Source organism: Marmota marmota, unplaced genomic scaffold, assembly GCF_001458135.2.
Source record: "Marmota marmota marmota unplaced genomic scaffold, marMar, whole genome shotgun sequence".
NCBI lineage: Eukaryota > Metazoa > Chordata > Mammalia > Rodentia > Sciuridae > Marmota > Marmota marmota.
Window position 1 is genome coordinate 3419252 of NW_025999969.1, and position 18468 is coordinate 3437719.

Below are 18468 nucleotides of genomic sequence, written 5' to 3' on the forward strand. Positions count from 1 at the left end.
GAGATATAGGAGTAGTATTTAGGAAGTGTATGCATGCACCAATGTGTTGAAATATTGCCTCTGTTTTCTTCTATCAGGATCACTATTTCTGATATAATTCCTAGGTATTTGATCCACTTTGAGTTGATTTTGTGCAGGGTGAGAGGCAGGGATCTAGTTTCATTCTTGTACATGTGAATATCCAGTTTTCTCAGCATCATTTATTAGAAAGATTGTATTTTCTCCAATACCTTTGTTGAGTATCATATGACTGTATTTATGTAGATTAGTCTCTGTGTCTTCTAGTCTATTCCCTGGTCTTCAAATTTGTTTTGATGGTAATACCCTGCTGTTTTAGTTACTATGGCTCTGTAATATAATTTGAGATCAGGTATTGTGATGTCTCCAGCCTCACTCTTGCTACTCAGGATTGCTTTGACTATTCTGGGTCTTTTATTCTTCCATATAAATTTTAGGAGTCTTTTTTTCTAGTTCTGTGAAAAATGTTGTTGGTATTTTGTTAGGGAGTGCATTGAATCAGTAGGTTCCTTTTGGTAATTACGGCCATTTTAACAATTGAGTATACCTGTCCATGAACAGCATAGGTCTTTCCATCTTCTAAGAGCTTTCAATTTTTTCCTTCATTGTTTTATAACTTTCAATGGAGAGGTCTTTCACCTCTTTGGTTAGGTCTATTCCTAGGTATTTTTTTAAGTTGTTGCAAATGGAGTAGTTTTATTCATTTTTTCCTCAGCAGATTTATTATTGGTGTATGAGAAAACTATTGATTTTTTGTATGTTGATTTTGTATCCTGCTACTTTGATGAATTTGTTCATCCACTCTGGAAGTCTTATGGAGTTTTTTGTGTGCTCTAGAATCATATCATCAGAAAACAAAGATAGGTTGACTTTTTGTTTTCTTATTTGTATTATTTTAATTGTTTTCTCTTGCCTGATTGCTCTGGATAGAGTTTCAGGAACTATATTGAATAGGAATGGTGACAATGGACATCCTTATCTTGTTCCTGATTTTAGAGAAAATGTTTTCAGCTTATCTTTATTCAATATGATGTTGGCTTTGAGTTTGTCATTTATAACCTTTATGATGTTGAGATAAGTTCCTTTTATCCCTAGTTTCCTTAATGTTTAACAGGAATGAGTGCTAAATTTTGTCAAAGGCTTTTTTTTGCATCTGTTGAGAAGATTATGTGATTTTTGTCCTTGTTTCTCTTTATGATTAATTTTATTTATTGATTTGTGTACATTGAACTAATTTTGCATCCCTGGGATGAATCCAACTTGATCATGGTGCATTATCTTCTTCATGTGTTTTTGAATGTGATTTGCTAATGTTTTATTAACAACTTTTCCAGCTATTCTCATCAGGGATATTGGTATAAAAGTTTTCTTCCCTTGGTGTGTCTTTATGTGGTTTTGGTATCAGGGTGATACTGTCTTCATAGAATGAGTTTTGAATTGTTCCCTCCCTTTCTGTTTCATGGAATAATTTGAGGATGATTGGTTTTACTTCTTTTTTAAAGATCTGGGAGAACTCAGCTGAGAATCCATCTGGTCCTGAGCTTTTCTTTGTTGGAAGGCTTTTTATTACTGCTCCAATCTCATTTCTTGATATTGATTTGTTTAGGTTTTCCCTGCTTCTTTGTTCAATTATAGTATATCATATATGTCTAGAAATTTGTCAAAAGATATTGACATTTTTGAAGAATCCGGTTCTTCAAAAAAAAAACACATACATAGTCTCTATAGTCAAGTAATATCTGTATCTACATCAACACACACACACACACACACACACACACACACAATGTATTAGGCATCATCTTGGGCTGCCATAATAATGTACTACAAACTGGATAACACAGACAACAAAAATTTATTTCTCAGAGTTCTGAGGTCAAAACCTAAGCTCAGGTTACCATCTGGGTTGGTTTCTGGTGCAGTCTCACTCCTCAACTTACAGATGGCTGTCTTTATACTGTGTCCTCATGTAGTCTTCCTTCTATGTTTGCAAGGAGCAACTCTGGTGTCTTTTCCTCTTTTTTGTAATGACACCACTTTTATCAGATTAGGGCTCTACCCCTAAGACCTAATTATCCCCCTAAATGTCCTTTCTCTAATTGTAATCACAATGGGAATTAGGACTTCAACATTTGAATTTGGGAGTATGGGGCAATATAGTCCATATTAGAAGGAAAAAGATTTGAGAAGAACAAAGTCCCAGATATTCAGAGGTATTACCTGAAGAACACTATTATGTACAGTCTTGGTGTGTGTTTATTTAAATGTCGGTGGTGGTGTGAGTGTAGCCCTGCTAGAAAAGAGGGAACACTCCGCTATAAGCCCACCTCTGAGCTCTGGTCCTGTCTCTGCTTCAAACTCTTCTTATAGCCTTACACAATTCTCTCTTCTCTCTGGGCCTCACTTTACCCATCTGGAAAATGATGGGTTTGGTCAGTCCATCTGTAATCTTCCAGCTATGACATGCTACAACTCCCCAAGAAGCAAAATTTCCATGATACTCTGAAACTTCTCTGTGGGGAGCCATCTGTGAAATGTCTGAGGACCGTCTTCAGCATTGTAGCCAGTGAGGGGGTACATCTGGCATTGGGACCTTCCCATGGCAGTCCCACTGGGATAGATTGCCCAAATGCAAGCGAACTCTCCCTTCACTCTGCCAAAGTTTCTACACTGGACCGGAGGTATGCGTGACCCGCTAGGAACTGAGCAGCCTACCTGCAACCACCTCTATCCTGTTTTCGTGAAGAACTTTCTATAGCATCTTTTTTATGTCTTCCAATATAAATAAAGCAAAGGTCAGCTCCTTTCTTTGCTAGAAGCTGGACTTGTCTGGTCAGTTTTGCCTTCTTTGTGTGAGGCAATGTAACGCGTAGTCAGAAGTGTGACCTCCAGAGCCAGACATAAGGCTTGAGGCCAGACTCCCCTGTGTACCTACGGGCTACAACACCGAAACACGTTTACTTGACATCGATTTTCACTTTTATAAAAGAGGCATATCAGTACCTACCTTCTAAGACTACTATGAATATGAACTGAGATAATATACGAAATTGCCTCTTGTGTAATAAGCACCACTAAGTGGCATATGTTATAATTTTTGTCATCATTTATTGTAAAGGAGAAAGCTTTGTGGAACTTTGGCAGACAATGAAAGCACAGATCTGGAAAGGTCTTGGGAGCCAGAAGATGCAGCCACGGGCCTCCTGCCTTGCATACTAAAAAAATTACGGACTATGGCTGTGTACAGGAGGAGCCATTTTTAAAAATCTCAGCTATGGCTAGTCCTCCTGATGACGTACAAATTGCCTACAAAAGTACTCTGCCTGGACAGAAGTAGCTCGAGAAAAGACATACTGCTCTCCATGGACCTACTGTTCTGGAGTGATAGGGTGGGCTGAGAATTGGAATTTCAGTTATTTGGAAGATAGAGATAGAATAGTATGGGTGGGGCCCTCTTCCTCTGGGACTTGCCTTGTCACCATTTCCAACAGTCTGTTTTGCACAATCTTATCTACCAGGAAGATAACACTGAAGGACCTATTAAAGAAACACAAAGCTTCCTGCTATGACTCTTGCCTAAGTTTCTTGAACCCCTTTCAGCTCTTTTTGGTGTCCTAGTCAGAATGAACAACTTAGAATTCCCAGTCAGGCTGCTTACTGTTCTAGTCAGAATTAGGTTTGACTTCAAGTGATAGGAGCATCTACCCATCCTCCAGACTAGCTTAACAAGACCAAAATATAGTTCTCTCTCCTATTAAAGCAGACATTCCACAGCTTTTATGGTGTTCCATGGTGTCAAAATGCCAGTTTCCTTCTACTTTGTGGGTTTGTCGTTCTCAGCATGTGAACTTCTTAATTCATGAGGACTGCTCAGGTTCCAGCCATCACATCTAAATTTCTATCAAAAGAAAGGGGGAAGGAACAAGGAAGGTCATGTCCTTGCCTGTAAGACACTTCCTAGATGTCATACTTGCTTACATAGCATTGGTCAGAATTAGTCACATGGCTTAGCTGCAGGTAGCCTATTTTAGATAGCTATATCTAAAACCCAGAGACATTTGTTGCCAAGGAAGAAAGGGAGAATGGATACTGGGAGGCAGCTGGCAGTCTCTGGTACATTCTCTCATATCCATGATTTGTTCTTGTTTCTCCCCAACTCTAGGACATCCTTTCTCTACCCCCTACCTTTCTGGCTTGGCATGTTCTCATCTGGCCCTCAATATTTACCCTCTCTAACAGCCATTCTCATACTGTTCCTACTGTCACAGCATTGCCCATGTTCGCCATCAGTGTGTGACTACCTGGAGCATAGGGACTAGGCTAACCTCTGGTTCCCAAGACAGCTGTACAATCCCTGGCTCAGGTGGGCCCACCATTGATATTTCTTTTTTTTTTCTTTTTTTTTTTTAATTTTTTATTGTGGGTTGTTCAAACATTACAAATTTCTTGACATATCATATTCGACACTTTGATTCAAGTGGGTTATGAACTCCCACCTTCACCCCATACACAGATTGCAGAATCACATCAGTTACACATCCATTGATTTACAAATTGCCATCCTAGTGTCTGTTGTGCTCCTCTGCCTGATATTTCTTATCTTAAAGATCCTCGGAATGAATGGAATTGTATTGTCACACTGTAGGTATAGTGTTTTGATCATCTTTTTCACTGCTCTGACTAAAGGACCCGAGCATGACAATTGTAGAGGAGGAAGAGTTTATTTGGGGGCTCATAGTTTCAGGGGTCTTAGTCCATAGAAGGCCAGTTCCATTCCTTGGGGCTCTAGGCAAGGAAGAATATCATGGCGGAAGAGTGTGGAAAAGGGAAGCAGATTGCATGGTGATCAGGAGGAAGAGAGAGAGACTGCACTGGCTAGATAGAAATATATACCCTCAAGCTACATCCCAATTTCCACCTCCCCCCAGCCACACCCTACTTCAGTTACCACACAGTTAATCCCTATTAGGGGATTAAAGCACAGATTGGGTTAAGACTCTTACAACCCAATCATTTCTCCTCTGAACCTTCTTGCATAGCCCCACACGTGAGCTTTTGGGGGACATTAGGTCTGAACCATAACAGATAGCCCCTATCTGCAGGAGAGGATGGGATAGTTCAGTGCTCTGAGAGACTCATGGCCACTGTTGTTCTTTGGGCTACACACAGATCATCTTTATTCCCATAGGTGTCTTTGAACACCACCATGATGTTGTTCAGGCCTTGGCCTTGGCAGTGGTGGTTGAGGAGGGGAGGGATTTATGATTCTTATTTTTTTTGTTTTCAGTCTGTTTTGATTTGATTTCTTTTATCTGATCCTCTCACTTTGCACCTGAGCAATGTCGTGTCCCACCTGCTGCTAACTTTTGTAGTTTTGATCAATAGTTTAAGTAACATTTCCTGTATATTTCCCCCTGGGTTTGGATTATTTCTTAGGATAGGTTACCAAATGTGGAATTACTGAATCTAAATATTTTGCTTTTTTTTTTAAAAGGAAATATTTTGCTCTTTAAAAAAAAAATGAATTTAATACATTTTGCAAAATTGTCCCATCAGAGTTGTCATATTCATATTTAAACCAGATAGGTTCAATTACTCATGTGCAGCCCAGCTCAGGAGCCAGGGTGCAGGGGAGAAGTGCTGTGGCTGGTTCTTCCAGCAGGTTGCACATGAGCATCTCCCCAGCCTGGTGAGAGTCTTATGTTTAAATTTTCATATTTTTGTATACACTGTGTGGTTCCTCCACACAGATGCAGTGGTCTGTTCCAGACCAGCTGCAGTAGACCTTGAGAAAGATGTGTCTCCATCATAACGTGTACACATTGTGAGTTTATGTGATTGACAGGATCTCTAGAGATCATTTTTATTATGAGATTTTAACTTAAAACCCAACTCCTCTGACACCCCACCCCATCACCAAGTTGTGACTTCAAAGGACTAGGACACTAAGACATTTTCACTGTGCTTTCTCGCCCCCATAGTCTCAAAGTCTGGGTGGAATCCTTTTTGCTTTATGGCTGTTGGAGCATGATAAATGTCCTTACTGGTCAACACAGTTTGGGCTGGCATCATTACCTTCTCACTGAAGTTAAGTGCTACACCAACTTAGAGCCCCACAGAACTCTGGGTTTCAGGCAGTACCTGGTGATGTGTCAATTATTACCATGAGCCAAGTGTTTTCAGGTAAATCTCCAAGTGATGGTTAATATCTCTCTTCCTACAGTTGGTGACCACAGAAAAGCGCTTCCTCAAAGACGGTTTGTACAATGAAGGAATCCTAATTGTGTGGGACCCATCTGTATATCATTCAGATATCCCAAAGGTAAGTGGGTGTCCATGAGAAGCTGGGTCTCTTGTTTGCCTACAGATTTTTCTGAGTTCTTAGGTTTATAAAGGCATGGCTAAGAGGAGCAATTCCTGAATATTTGACTTTTAGAGCACCTCACTTCTTTTGGACTAGCAGATTCAGAAGTGTTCTTGACCTATACCACCAGTTCTCTATGCCCTATATTATCGTGGATTTTTCTCCCAATTATGGCATACATTGGAAGTAATAGTGGCTGGATTTTTTTTTTTATCATCTGGAGGAGACTGTCTTCATTAATGCAATTAATGCCTTAATTCCTTTGAGTATCAATAGGAATAGTCAATAATTGTAGTTGTTCCTATCAATAATGTTATCACACTTCTGTCCCGTACTTTCAATTTCTAAAATTCTTCTCATTTTCCTCATAACACTGTAAGGAAGTAGGTGGAAGCATGGTTGTTCCCATTTTACAGATGAGGTAACCAGAATGTGGATGGGGCAGTCACTTGTCCCAGGGCTTGATTTCCTAAGCAGATTCAGATCTGTAACATCTAGTCTTTCAGGGGAAGGAGACATGAGTCACAGGCCTGCTGGATTCTTGAACTTTCTGAAATAATCCTCTCACTGTTTTGTTATGCATGTCAGTTGGCCTCTCCCTGCTGTAGGCTGTGGTGGCCTCAGGACAATAGTTTCAAGGGGTGAAGGGCAGACAGCATTCCTCTTAGGACACTTAGTTCTTATGTTGAATCCACCAATAACTGGGAGGCACTAGTGATCCCTGTCACCCTCACTACCTCCATTTCTACAGTTTTGCACTGATCCCACTTAGAACTTAAACTTGCCTGGGAAAGAAGGAAGACTTTTACACATCGATGTGGTGACCTATACCCCAGTGTGCTCCCTTTTAAAGATGAGAGTAGCCACACCCAGTGGTGTGCAGTTGTAATCCCAGCTACTCAGGAAACTCAGACAGGAGGATCACTTGAGTCCAGGAATTCAAGGCCAGGCTGGGCAACATATTGAGACCTCTCTTAAAAAAAAAATATGTAGAAGAAAAGAAAAGAAAACTGGAATATAGGATTAGATGGTCCTTTAACTCTAATACCATTCCTAGACTCCATGATCCTAACATCTGAAGCTGTGCCAAGGTCACAAAGCCCAATAGTCCCTAAGCACAAACTATGTTGCTCCACTGTGCTACCCAGTGATGGCTGTGAGGTGATGCAGAAGTCTGAGATCTACTCCAGGGAAGAGCAGTGCCTCAGAATTCTGCCATGGCCTGTCCCTTCCTGAGTCCTCTGGCTAGAGTGGCTGCTTTACACAGAGCAACAGCATGAGTGCCTTTCATTCCTTGAGACCACTTCCTTCTTTTTCAGTGGTACAAGAATCCTGACTACAATTTCTTTAATAACTACAAGAGTTATCGTACGATGCATCCCGGTCAGCCTTTTTACATCCTTAGACCCCAGATGCCTTGGGAGCTGTGGGATGTCCTTCAAGAAATCTCCCCAGAAGAGATTCAGCCAAACCCCCCATCTTCTGGGATGCTTGGTAAGTCCATGTCTGGGAAACCACCATGTTTGTGTGTGTGTGTGTGTGTGTGTTTTCCTAGAAGAGATTAGTTTTCTTCTGGGGTTCAGTTCATTCATTTATTCACTGGCTTGTTTACTCACAAAAACCATTGCTAGAATTATGCTTGGCTTGGCTTGTACACTATGCCAAGCTTTATCTAAATAAGATACAATTCTTTTTTGTATCTTATTTAGATAAAATAAGAGTAAGAGAGTTCAGTCAGGTGTCTGAGGCAACATTCAGTTTGTGCCAGGGAGGAAAGACCACATCAGTGTCACAGGAGAGAAGAGTCCTTCCAGCTGAACAGTCAGAGATAGCTTCATGGAGAACGTAGCCCAGGGTGAAGTCTGGGAGGTGGGAAGGACAGGAGGAGAGGGAGTAGAGTGCAGCAGGCAAGCAGAAGGAGCGGCTTGCTGGGCTTGCCTGACACAGAGAACTCAGATTGCGAGTCACAGGAATAAACAGAAACTCCAAGTGGATCTTTCCAAGGTTTGCCACGAGTTACTGCACCCACTGAGCAGGGCTTCAGGGCACTGGGGTGGGTTATTGGGCACAGCTCACCTGTGCTCCCCTTTCCAGGTATCCTCATCATGTTGACGCTGTGTGACCAGGTGGATATTTATGAGTTCCTCCCATCTAAGCGAAAGACTGATGTGTGCTACTACTACCAGAAGTTCTTCGATAGTGCCTGCACAATGGGTGCCTACCACCCACTCCTCTTTGAGAAGAATATGGTAAAGCACCTCAATGAGGGCACAGATGAGGACATTTACCTGCTTGGAAAAGCCACACTGCCTGGCTTCCGGAACATTCACTGCTAAGCATGGCCCCTAGGCCATTCTTCTCCATCAGGCATTTTAGAGTTGGTCCCTTGGCCACCTGAGCCTGGGAAGACCATTTTCCTGAACAGTCTCAGGCTGCTTTTTGTCCTATGTCAGCAAGAGCTCTGGGGATTCCAGAGCCTGAGGGTCAGAAACCAGCCCCAAAGTGTGAGCCCTGCCTGCTGTCACATGAACACACATACCTAACATTCTCTCTGGACAGCACCCTCCTCTCTTTCCACATAGGTAATGCAAGATCCACCATTCCTATCAGTGCTGCCAAAGCTGGGCTTTGTTTTTTTCCCAACTGAATGATGCGCTCACAAACCAGAATTCTATGTTGCTTGAGATCTCTACCTAGGTATTGATTTCATATTTTAAAGAAACTCTCTCAAAATATGATTGTGCTGGGAGCAGGGTGGCTCTGTTGGGGCAAATAATTGGCACAGCACATTGGAAGGATGCTCAATTCCTCCTCTAGAGCAGAGCCTCTCCCAAGGCCCTGCCCTGGGGACATGGCCCTGTCATCACTGTGGCTGCCTGGGCTGGCTCTCAACCTGGGTATTTAGGAGCAAAGGGTCTCCATTAGCCCACTTTTTCTTTTCCATGTGGAATCAGCCAGGTTGTGTGTTGTATTTCAACTCTTCCTTTTTTGTGTCTGTCCCCAAACTCCTCCTAACTCCTATCTTTTTTCCTCCCTCTAGTCTTCCTCTCCCAAATTACTTTTAAACATTTTCTGCTTTCAAAGCATCCTGACCCCAATTTCTTTGACCTCATGGACCTTCTGCAGAAGGTCTCTCAGGGACTGGGGTGTGGTTTTTGAGGACTTGTGGGTCCCAGAGGTTATAACCTATTGATGATCACTGACCTTCACAAGGACTGAGATGTGTGCTGTCAGAACATCATGGCCTCCACCCACTCCCTGCAAGGGAGTGGCATTTGAGTGTCTGGGCGGAGGCCACCGACTTGTGGTTTGCAAACTTGCTCTTGGCTCCATTTAGGGTCTGATTTGGCACATTCATTGTAACTTTGAATCATGACCATGGAGTGCTGAGGAAGGTGGCATTCTGTGGACCTGAGATATACGTTGTATGATTGAGACAACACTGGGTAGAATATAGTTTTTAATTGTTATTATTAATATAAGGGATTAAGTTAATTTAATTATGATTCTTAAATTCATAGAACTTTGAGTTCTGTGCTCTTGATGAAATGCAAATGAGATTTGGGGATTATTGCTGGTCTGATGAGGTGTTTAATATTTGTGACAGATAATTTAAAAACTATGACTGAATGCTGCTGGAAAGCCTCTGTGTATACAGGGTGCTGTCTTCAGTAGCCATCTGTTTGTCCTGTGTCCTGATGTCCTCCTTAATCCTCCCACCAATCAAGTAAGCTATTGCTATTGGTTTCAAAAAGTTGAAACATTAGTTTCAGAAACTTATGCAACATACCTAAGCTAATTCTGAATTATCCAAAGATTATGTAAAATTTTAAAATAAAGGTGTCTTTTTTAAAAAGCTGCTTCTTTCTTTTTACCTGCCAAGGGAATGACTGCTGATAGTTGACTGTGTCCAAAGACAACATGACTAGGATCTGAATCTCCCAAACCTCCCTGTTTGAGTCAGCTTTTTCAGTGCTATGACTAAACGATCTGACCAGAACAATTTTAAAGGTGGAGAAGTTTATTTGGAGGCTCACAGTTTCAGAGGTATCAGTCCCTGGACAGCAGGTTCCATTCCTCGGGGTTCAAGGTGAAGCAGGACATCATGGTACAAGAGCGTGGTGGAGGGAAGCAGCTCACATGGTGATCAAAGAGTAGAAAGAGAGTCTCCACTTGCCAGATACAAATATATCCACCAAGTCCAGGCCCCAGCTCCACCTCCTCCAGTCAAACCCTACCACTTCAGTTACCACTCAGTTAATTCCAATCAGGACTAATTCATGGATTGGGTTTAGACTCTTATAACCCAATCATTTCTCCTCTGAACCTTCTTGCATTGTCTCACATGTGAGCTTTTGGGACACACCACATCTAAACCATAACACCCCCTGATTAGCTCTCTGGTCTTAGACTTCCTCCTCAACACTTCAGGAAAAAGAAGGCTTACTTACTTGGAAGGACAGCATTTTGGAAATATTGACCTATTTATTGGTTTTTCTTCCTTCTTCTCTTACCCAGAATCAAATAATTCTGCTGTTCTTCATCCCACACCAAGGCAAGGGATGCAACAGAACAAAAAGCAGAATGAAAGGAAGGTCCCTATTTTTATTTTGTAAAAATTTTAAAGAAATAATGTCCTGAGGGAAGAGCCAAAACGTTAGAATTTTTCAAAGAACAGGATTCAGGGGAGAAGATTTCTTTTCCTCCTGAATGGCATACTTCTCAGGTATGGGTTGAGTGTGTTCTATAAAATTCATATGTTGAAGTTCTAACCTTCAGTATCGCAGAATGTGACTTCAATTGGAAATGGAGTCATCTCAGTTGTAAACAGTTAAGATGAAGTCATATTGGATTAGGGTGGGTCCCTAATCCAATATGCCTGGTGTCCTCATAAAAGGGGAAATTTGGAGACAGGCACACACAAGGGGAGAATGCCATGGGATGATGAAGGCTGAGATCAGGGTGATGTACAAGCCAAGGAATGGCAGAGATTGCCAGAAAATCACCAGAAGACAGGAGAGAGGCATAGAATGGATTTTCCCTCAGAGCCCTCAGAAAAAAACTAGATAATATCTTGATTTCTGCACTTCCATCACTGTGGGAGAATAAATTTCTGTTGCGGATAAATTTCTTCACAGATCACAGCCCTAGTGCACTAATCTTAAGCCCTCTCCCCTACACTCCACTCACCCTCGCCTTAAAAACTCTGCACTTGGGACTCCCCTTCTGGTGCTGTAAAGAACAGGGAAGGGAGCTGCCTTCCAAGGGCTGGGACAGAGATCCAGCCAGAGCTCTATAGAGGATGCTGGGGCTTTGTGGGGCCAAGCAGACAGGACCTTAAGCAGCACCTTCCTGATGAGAGTGTGAATGGAGGGCACTTGAATCACTGAATGCCCAGAGAACACTGCCCCTGCCCCTGGTCCCTTAGCATTGTAGCTCCCTGAGACTCATGCATCTCCTTGTTGACCGAAACTGAGTTTCTCTCTGGATCCCAGTAGAACTGAGCTAAAAATAGAAGTTAGAGAAAAACAGATTTCGGTTACTTTGGGACCTGAGATTTGTGCTTGCAAGTTTACAGCAGCCCTAAGTCTCTCTAAGGTCCTTCCCTGCTCGCAAGCTTTGTGGGCTGGGCCCCTCTCTCCAGGTCTGGACGTTGGTCTGCTTTGGCTTCTGCTCTGGTGTGTGTGTGTGTGTGTGTGTGTGTGTGTAATGGTGAAGTGAAAAAATGGGGCCCTGCCTACTCCGTCACTTGGGAGAAGAAAGAAGCAAGCCCCAGAAGGAAAAACATCCATCTGTGATCTCCATGCCCACTCCCACCAACAGGGCTCTTCCCATTGACATAGGCCTTATGTCAGTGTCTTAGAAACCATTCTTAGAGGATGCCTCACACCCTGGTAGTAGGGGAACCCATACCAGTGCTAGGCCTCTAGAGCCATCAGCAGAATCAGCAAGGAGAGAAGAAGCACACCAGAACACGGGGACTGCCACCTTCACCCTAGTCCCATATACTTGTCCTCTGAATCCTCAGTTTCGACTCCTCCTGTGGCTCTCAGGGCAGCCTTCCAGGGTGTGTTGTGTTGTGATTGGGAGTGTGTTATAGCCCAGGACTACTTTCTACTCTCACGGGGGACAGGGATACTCTAATCCAGAAAATTCATCCCGGAGGCCTGAGCTAATGGCTTCGGTTCAGGAGACAGGAAAAGGCCTACTGTTACCCCAGAAGCCTCTCTCCAGTCCTTCTCAGGATTCATTAGAAAACATCTTTCCCATGGGAGGAGAAATTCTCTTCAATGCAACGACTACACATTGAAGCCCAGCTCTGTGCACTGGGATCTATGACACTGGGACATGGCAATGGAGACTTGCAGCATCTGCCCTCCCAGAAATGAAAGGCTGGAAGAATGGGCCCGCCCTGCCTGTGTGTAGGCATTTTCTGGAAAGTGAACTTGGATTATGTTGCCATCATTTTTAGACACACATTCATAACTGTCTAGAAGAAAAATACTAGGCCAATGTCAAAAGAAGAAAAATGACAATACAAGGTAAATTATAATAACAAAATCATAGAGGAAAGAAACTGATTAACCTGGGGAGTCCATTGGTAGCAGTCTTGAGAGGGATGAGCAGGATTTCCCCTTTTTTTACATTAAGTAAATGTTTTTTTTTCCCTAAATATGAAAGTAATTCATAGTCATTGTAAAAAAAAATTGTAAAGAGGGCAAAAATCCATATGAAATCCACATATCACCCAAAGACAACTCCTACTAGCAGTTTTCAATTCTATTTTTCATGTGAGTACATTTTACATTTATTTATTTCCTTATTATCATAATTGACAATTTGTTATTGCATATATTTAAAGGGTTGAAAGGTGATGTTGTGGCTTACGACAAAATGGGGAATAATTAAATCAAACTAGTTACCATATTCATCACCTCAAATAACATATTTTTGTGGTAAGGTCATTTGAAATTTATTCTCTCTCTCTCTCTCTCTCTCTCTCTCTCTCTCTCTCTCTCTCTCTCTCTTTTGCCATGCTGGGGGGTTNTTCTCTCTCTCTCTCTCTCTCTCTCTCTCTCTCTCTCTCTCTCTCTCTCTCTTTTGCCATGCTGGGGGGTTGAACCTAGACCTCATGCGTTCTATACAAGCACTTTACCACTGAGCTACATCCCCACATGAAATCTATTCTCTTTTATGTTGTGCAATAGATTTTTCCTCCTGTCTAATTGAAGACCAGGTACACTATGACATTCATCTCCTTATGGCTCCCACTAACTCCAGGCTCTGTGATCACCTTTTTACCCTCTGCTTCTATGAGTTCTATTGATTCCACATTTAAGAGAGGACATGAAATATTTGTGCTGGTTTATTTCACTTGACATAATGATCCCTATTCTTTTCACGTTGTAGTAAATGACAGAATCCCCTTCTTCTTTTTAGAGGCTGAATAGTATTTCATTATAAACGTATACTATTTTTGCTCATTTATCTGTTGATAGACACTTTGAGTCCATAAGTTGGCTCTTGTGAAGTGTTGCAATGAACCTGAGGGTGCAGACTCTCTTTGGTGAACTGATTTGAAAGCTTTTGTATAAATACCCTGAGGTGGGATTGCTGGATCATCTGGTAATTTTATTCTTAGTTTTATGGGGGAACCTCCATCAAGTTTTCCATAATGGCTACACTAATATATACTCCCCAAAACAGTGTGCAAAGATTCTCTTTTCTCCACATCTTGCCAATGCTTGTTATCTTGTATCTTTTTGATAAAAGCCATTCTGACAAATGTGGGATATTGTGGTTTAAGTCTGCATTTGCCTAATGATTAGAAATGTTGAATATTTTTTCATACATCTTTTAATCACTTTTATATATATCTTCTGAGAAATGTCTATTCAAGTCCTTTGCCATTTTATTTTATTTTATTTGGCTATTGAGTATTTTAGCTGTTTAAAGATTTTGTGTATTGACCCCTTAACAGATGTACAGCTTGTTCTACACAATGTTAATTTGTATTCTTTAATTGTGCATAAGTTTTTTTGTTTCATGTAATCTTGTTTGCCTGTTTTTGCTTTTGTTGCCTGTGCTTTTGAGGTCAAATTAAAAAAAAAAAAAATCATTGCCCAGACTAATGTTATGTAGTTTCTCCCCTTTATTTTCTTCTAGTAATTTCACAGTTTGCAACCTTAGATCTGTGTGTTTGATCCATTCTGAGATGATTTTTGTATAAAGTGTGACACAAGGGTCTCATTTCATTATTCTTCATGTGGATATTCAGATTTCCCAGTATCATTTATTGAATAGACTATCCCTTCCTCCATTATGAGTTCTTGGCATCTTCATCAAAAATCAATCGATTATTCATATGAGTTCATTTCTGGTTCCATCGATTGATATGTCTTTTTTTTTTTTCCTGCCAGTACCATGCTATTTTAGCTACTATAGCTTTGTAGCATAGTTTGAAAACAGGTAGTGCAATGCTCCAGCTTGATTATTATTGCTTATGATTAGTTTGGCTTTTCAGGGTTTTGTTGTTGTTATGTTTGTTTGTTTTGATTCTGTATGAATCTTTGGATTGATTTTTACATTTAAGTATGATGTAGGCTTCTTGTATATGGCCTTTATTGTGTAGGGGTAGATTTTTTTCTATATCTAATTCATTGAGAGTTTTTATTTTATTTTTGTTTTTGATTGCTATTGCTACTGTAAATGAGATTGTTTTCCAGTTTATTTTTTGACCCTTTGTTAATAGTGTACACAGCATCACTAATTTTTGCATGTTCGTTTTGTATCCTGTAACTTTATTGTATTTGCTTATTGGTTCTAACAGTATTTTTGGTGGAGTCTGTATGGTATTGTATGCATAAGATCATGTTCAGCAAAAGTTGATAATTTCACTTGTTTCTTTCCTGTTTAAATGCATTTTCTCTTTTTCTTTTGCCTAACTGCTTTGGCCTTTATTGTATTGAGGTATATTCCTTTTATGTCTAACTTGTTGAGAGTTTTTATCATAAAAGAATATCAGATTTTGTGAAGTGCTTTTTCTGCAACTAAGGAGGTGATCATATGGATGCTTTTCCTTCATTCTGTTAATGTGGTTATTGATTTGTATGCTAAGCCATATTTGCATCTCGTCTGCAACCTCCATATATAAATCCTGCTAGGTCACAGTGAATGATTCTTTCAATGTACAGTTGAATTTTTTTCCTAGTATTTTATTGAGGACTTTTCACCTGTGCTTATCAAGTATATTGGCCTATAATTTTTTTTTCTTGTCATGCTTTTATTTGGCTTTGGTATCAGGGTTTGCTGGCCTCATAGAAAGAGTTCGGAAGTGTTATCTTAAGAAGGATTAGTTCTTCTTTAAGTGTTTAGGTAGTGTTCAACTGTGTACAATTCAACTGCAAAGCCATTGAACCCTGGCTTTTCTATGTTTTCATGATTCAGTCTTGGCAGGTTGTATATATCTAGTAATTTATCCATGTCTTCTAGACTTCCCAATTTTTGATGTATAATTATCTATAATAGTTTCTTAGGTTTTTTAAAATTTTCCATGGTATCAGTTGTAATGTCTCCATCTTCATTTGTGATTTTATTTGAATTTCTTATCATTTTTTGCTACTTTGTCTAGCTAAAGGTTTGTTGATTTTAGCTTTTCAAAAAATCAATTCATTTTTATTGATTTTTTCTGTTGTTTTCCTGGCTTCTATTGTTTCTTTTCTGATATTTATTGTAATTTCTATCTTCAACTAATTTAGGGTTTAGTTTATTCTTCTTTCCCATGTTAATTGAGGTGTGATGTTAGATTGCCTATTTGAGATTTTTTGCTTCCTTCATCCCATAAATTTTGTATATTGTGTTTTCATTTTTATTTATCTCAAGATATATATATATTTTTAATTTTGGTTTGGTTTGTTCTGTGACTCATTGCTGTTTAGAAGCATCTGGTTTAATTTTCTCATATTTGTGAATTTTCCAAGATTTCTTCTGTTATTGATTTTTAGTGACATAGAATTGTGATTGGAAAAAGTAGTTCATATGATTTCAATCCCTTTAAATTTAATTAGACTTGTTTTGTGGCCTAACATATGATCTGTCTTGTAAAATGTCCAATGTAAACTCGAGAAGAATGTGTATTCTATTCCTGTTGGATGTAATGGTCTGTATCTGTCTGTCTGTTATGTTCATTTGGTCTAAAGTATAATTCAACTCTAGTGCTTATTAATTTTCTGCCTAGACAATGTGTCCATTGTTGAAAGTGGAGCATTGACGCCCCTTTTTTCCTTTGTATTGCCTTCTATTTCTTCCATTCAGGTCATGTATTAACTACTTTATGCATTGAGGTGCTCCAAAGTGGGGTGCTTATATAATTACTGCTATGAACTCTTGATTACATATTATCCTTCTTTGCTTTTTTTTTTTTTTTTACAGTTTTGACTTAAAATCTATTTTATCTGATGTAAGTATTCTATATAGTTTCCAGTTTTTGGTTTCCATTTGTGTAGGATATCTTTTTCCACTTCTGTACTTTCAGATTATATTTGTTCTTACTAGTAAAATGAATCTGTGGTAGGTAGCATATGGGTGAATCATATTTTTTAAAATTTTTCATTCACTTAGCTACTCTGTCTTTTTACTTGAGAATTTAATCCATTTATCCTCAAAGCAATCATTAATAAGAATTACTGCTGTGATTTAACTGCTATTGATCGTTTGTCTTCTGTTTGCTTTTTAAATTGTTTTTCTTCTCTTTCTGTCTTCCTTTGGAGTTTGATGGTTTTCCATGGCAATCACCTTTGAATTCTTTTCTTTTTGTGCATTAATTATAGGAGTTTGCTTTACAGTTACCATGAGGTTTATATAAAACTGCTTAAATTAAAAATAGGCCATTTTCAATTGAGATTAACTCAACTTTTACCTCAAACCAAAACTCTACACTTTTGCCTCCCCACTACATTTTATGCTTGTGATGTCAAAATTAACCTTTTTTGGGTAATTTGTATACCTAAACAGTTTATTGTAACTACAGTTGTTTTCAATAGTTTTGTCTTTTAAACTCTCATGGTAGAGATAATATTGCTCTATATAACACCCTCATAGTTTTGAAATATTCTGAATATGACTTTATATTATTAATGCATTTTTTTACATTCATATGGTTTTATGTTCTTAATCAGCAACCTTTCATTTCAACTTCAGGTACTCCCTGTAATAATTACTATATAATGAGCTCACTAGTCATGAACTTCCTTAGGAAGTTCTGGGAGAGTTTTTATTTCACTTCATTTCTGAAGGACAGCTTTGCTGGGTAAGGTATTATTGGTTGAGGGTCATTTTCTTCAGCACTTTAAATATATCACCCAAACTTCTGTTGGCCTACAGGGTTTCTACAGAGAAATTTGCTTACAGCCATATTGAGACTCCATTGAATATCATGTTTCTTTCCCCTCTCTGCTATTTTCATTTCTTTTCCTTTGATATATTTATTTATTTATTGTGGTGCTGGAAGTCAAACCCAGAATTTCATGCATGCTTGTAATCTGCCACTGAACTATATACCCCCAGCCTTTATTTTTTTTTGATAATTTGATTACAATATATCTTAATGAATAACTCTTTATGTTAAATTTTAACAGAGATATCTGAGCTTTCTGTAACTGCATGTTATTGTCTTTTCTCAGGTTTGAGAAATTTTTGACACTGTTACATTTTATATGCATTATGGGCTTTTTGTTTTCTTTTAAAATCTCTTCTCTTAATGAATCATGAAATCTCTGCTCTTCATGAATCCTTAATGTGCATATGTTAGTTCTCCTGATGATCCTGTCTCATACTTCCTATAGGTCTTAATTCTTTTTTTCCTTTCACTTCTCAGACTAGATGATTTTAAATGTCCTTTCTTCAGTTTCAATGACTGATTCTGCTTGATCAAAGCAGCTGTTGAAGTTTTCTATTGAATATTTTAATTTGGTTATTGTAGTCTGTATTTTGTGATGTATTTGGTTTGATTATTATATATTTTATTTTATAGTCCAAATGGTCTCTTTTTTTTTTTTTTTTTTTTTTTTTTTTTTTTTTTTTTTTTT

At 39.3% G+C, this 18468-nt stretch overlaps 1 protein-coding gene across 2 annotated transcripts in view; it reads left to right on the forward strand.

Annotated features, from left to right (window-relative positions):
• Window positions 1–10232, forward strand: part of St6gal1 (ST6 beta-galactoside alpha-2,6-sialyltransferase 1) — a 135866-nt gene extending 125634 nt beyond the window's left edge. For both annotated transcript variants that reach the window (XM_015499973.2, XM_048804044.1), the window contains 3 exons: window positions 6242–6340; window positions 7702–7876; window positions 8477–10232. In XM_015499973.2, the coding sequence (XP_015355459.1) occupies window positions 6242–6340; window positions 7702–7876; window positions 8477–8718 (516 nt within the window). In that variant the 3' untranslated portion in view covers window positions 8719–10232. The remainder of the gene's footprint in view (window positions 1–6241; window positions 6341–7701; window positions 7877–8476) is intronic.
• The last annotated feature ends 8236 nt before the right edge of the window (window positions 10233–18468 follow it).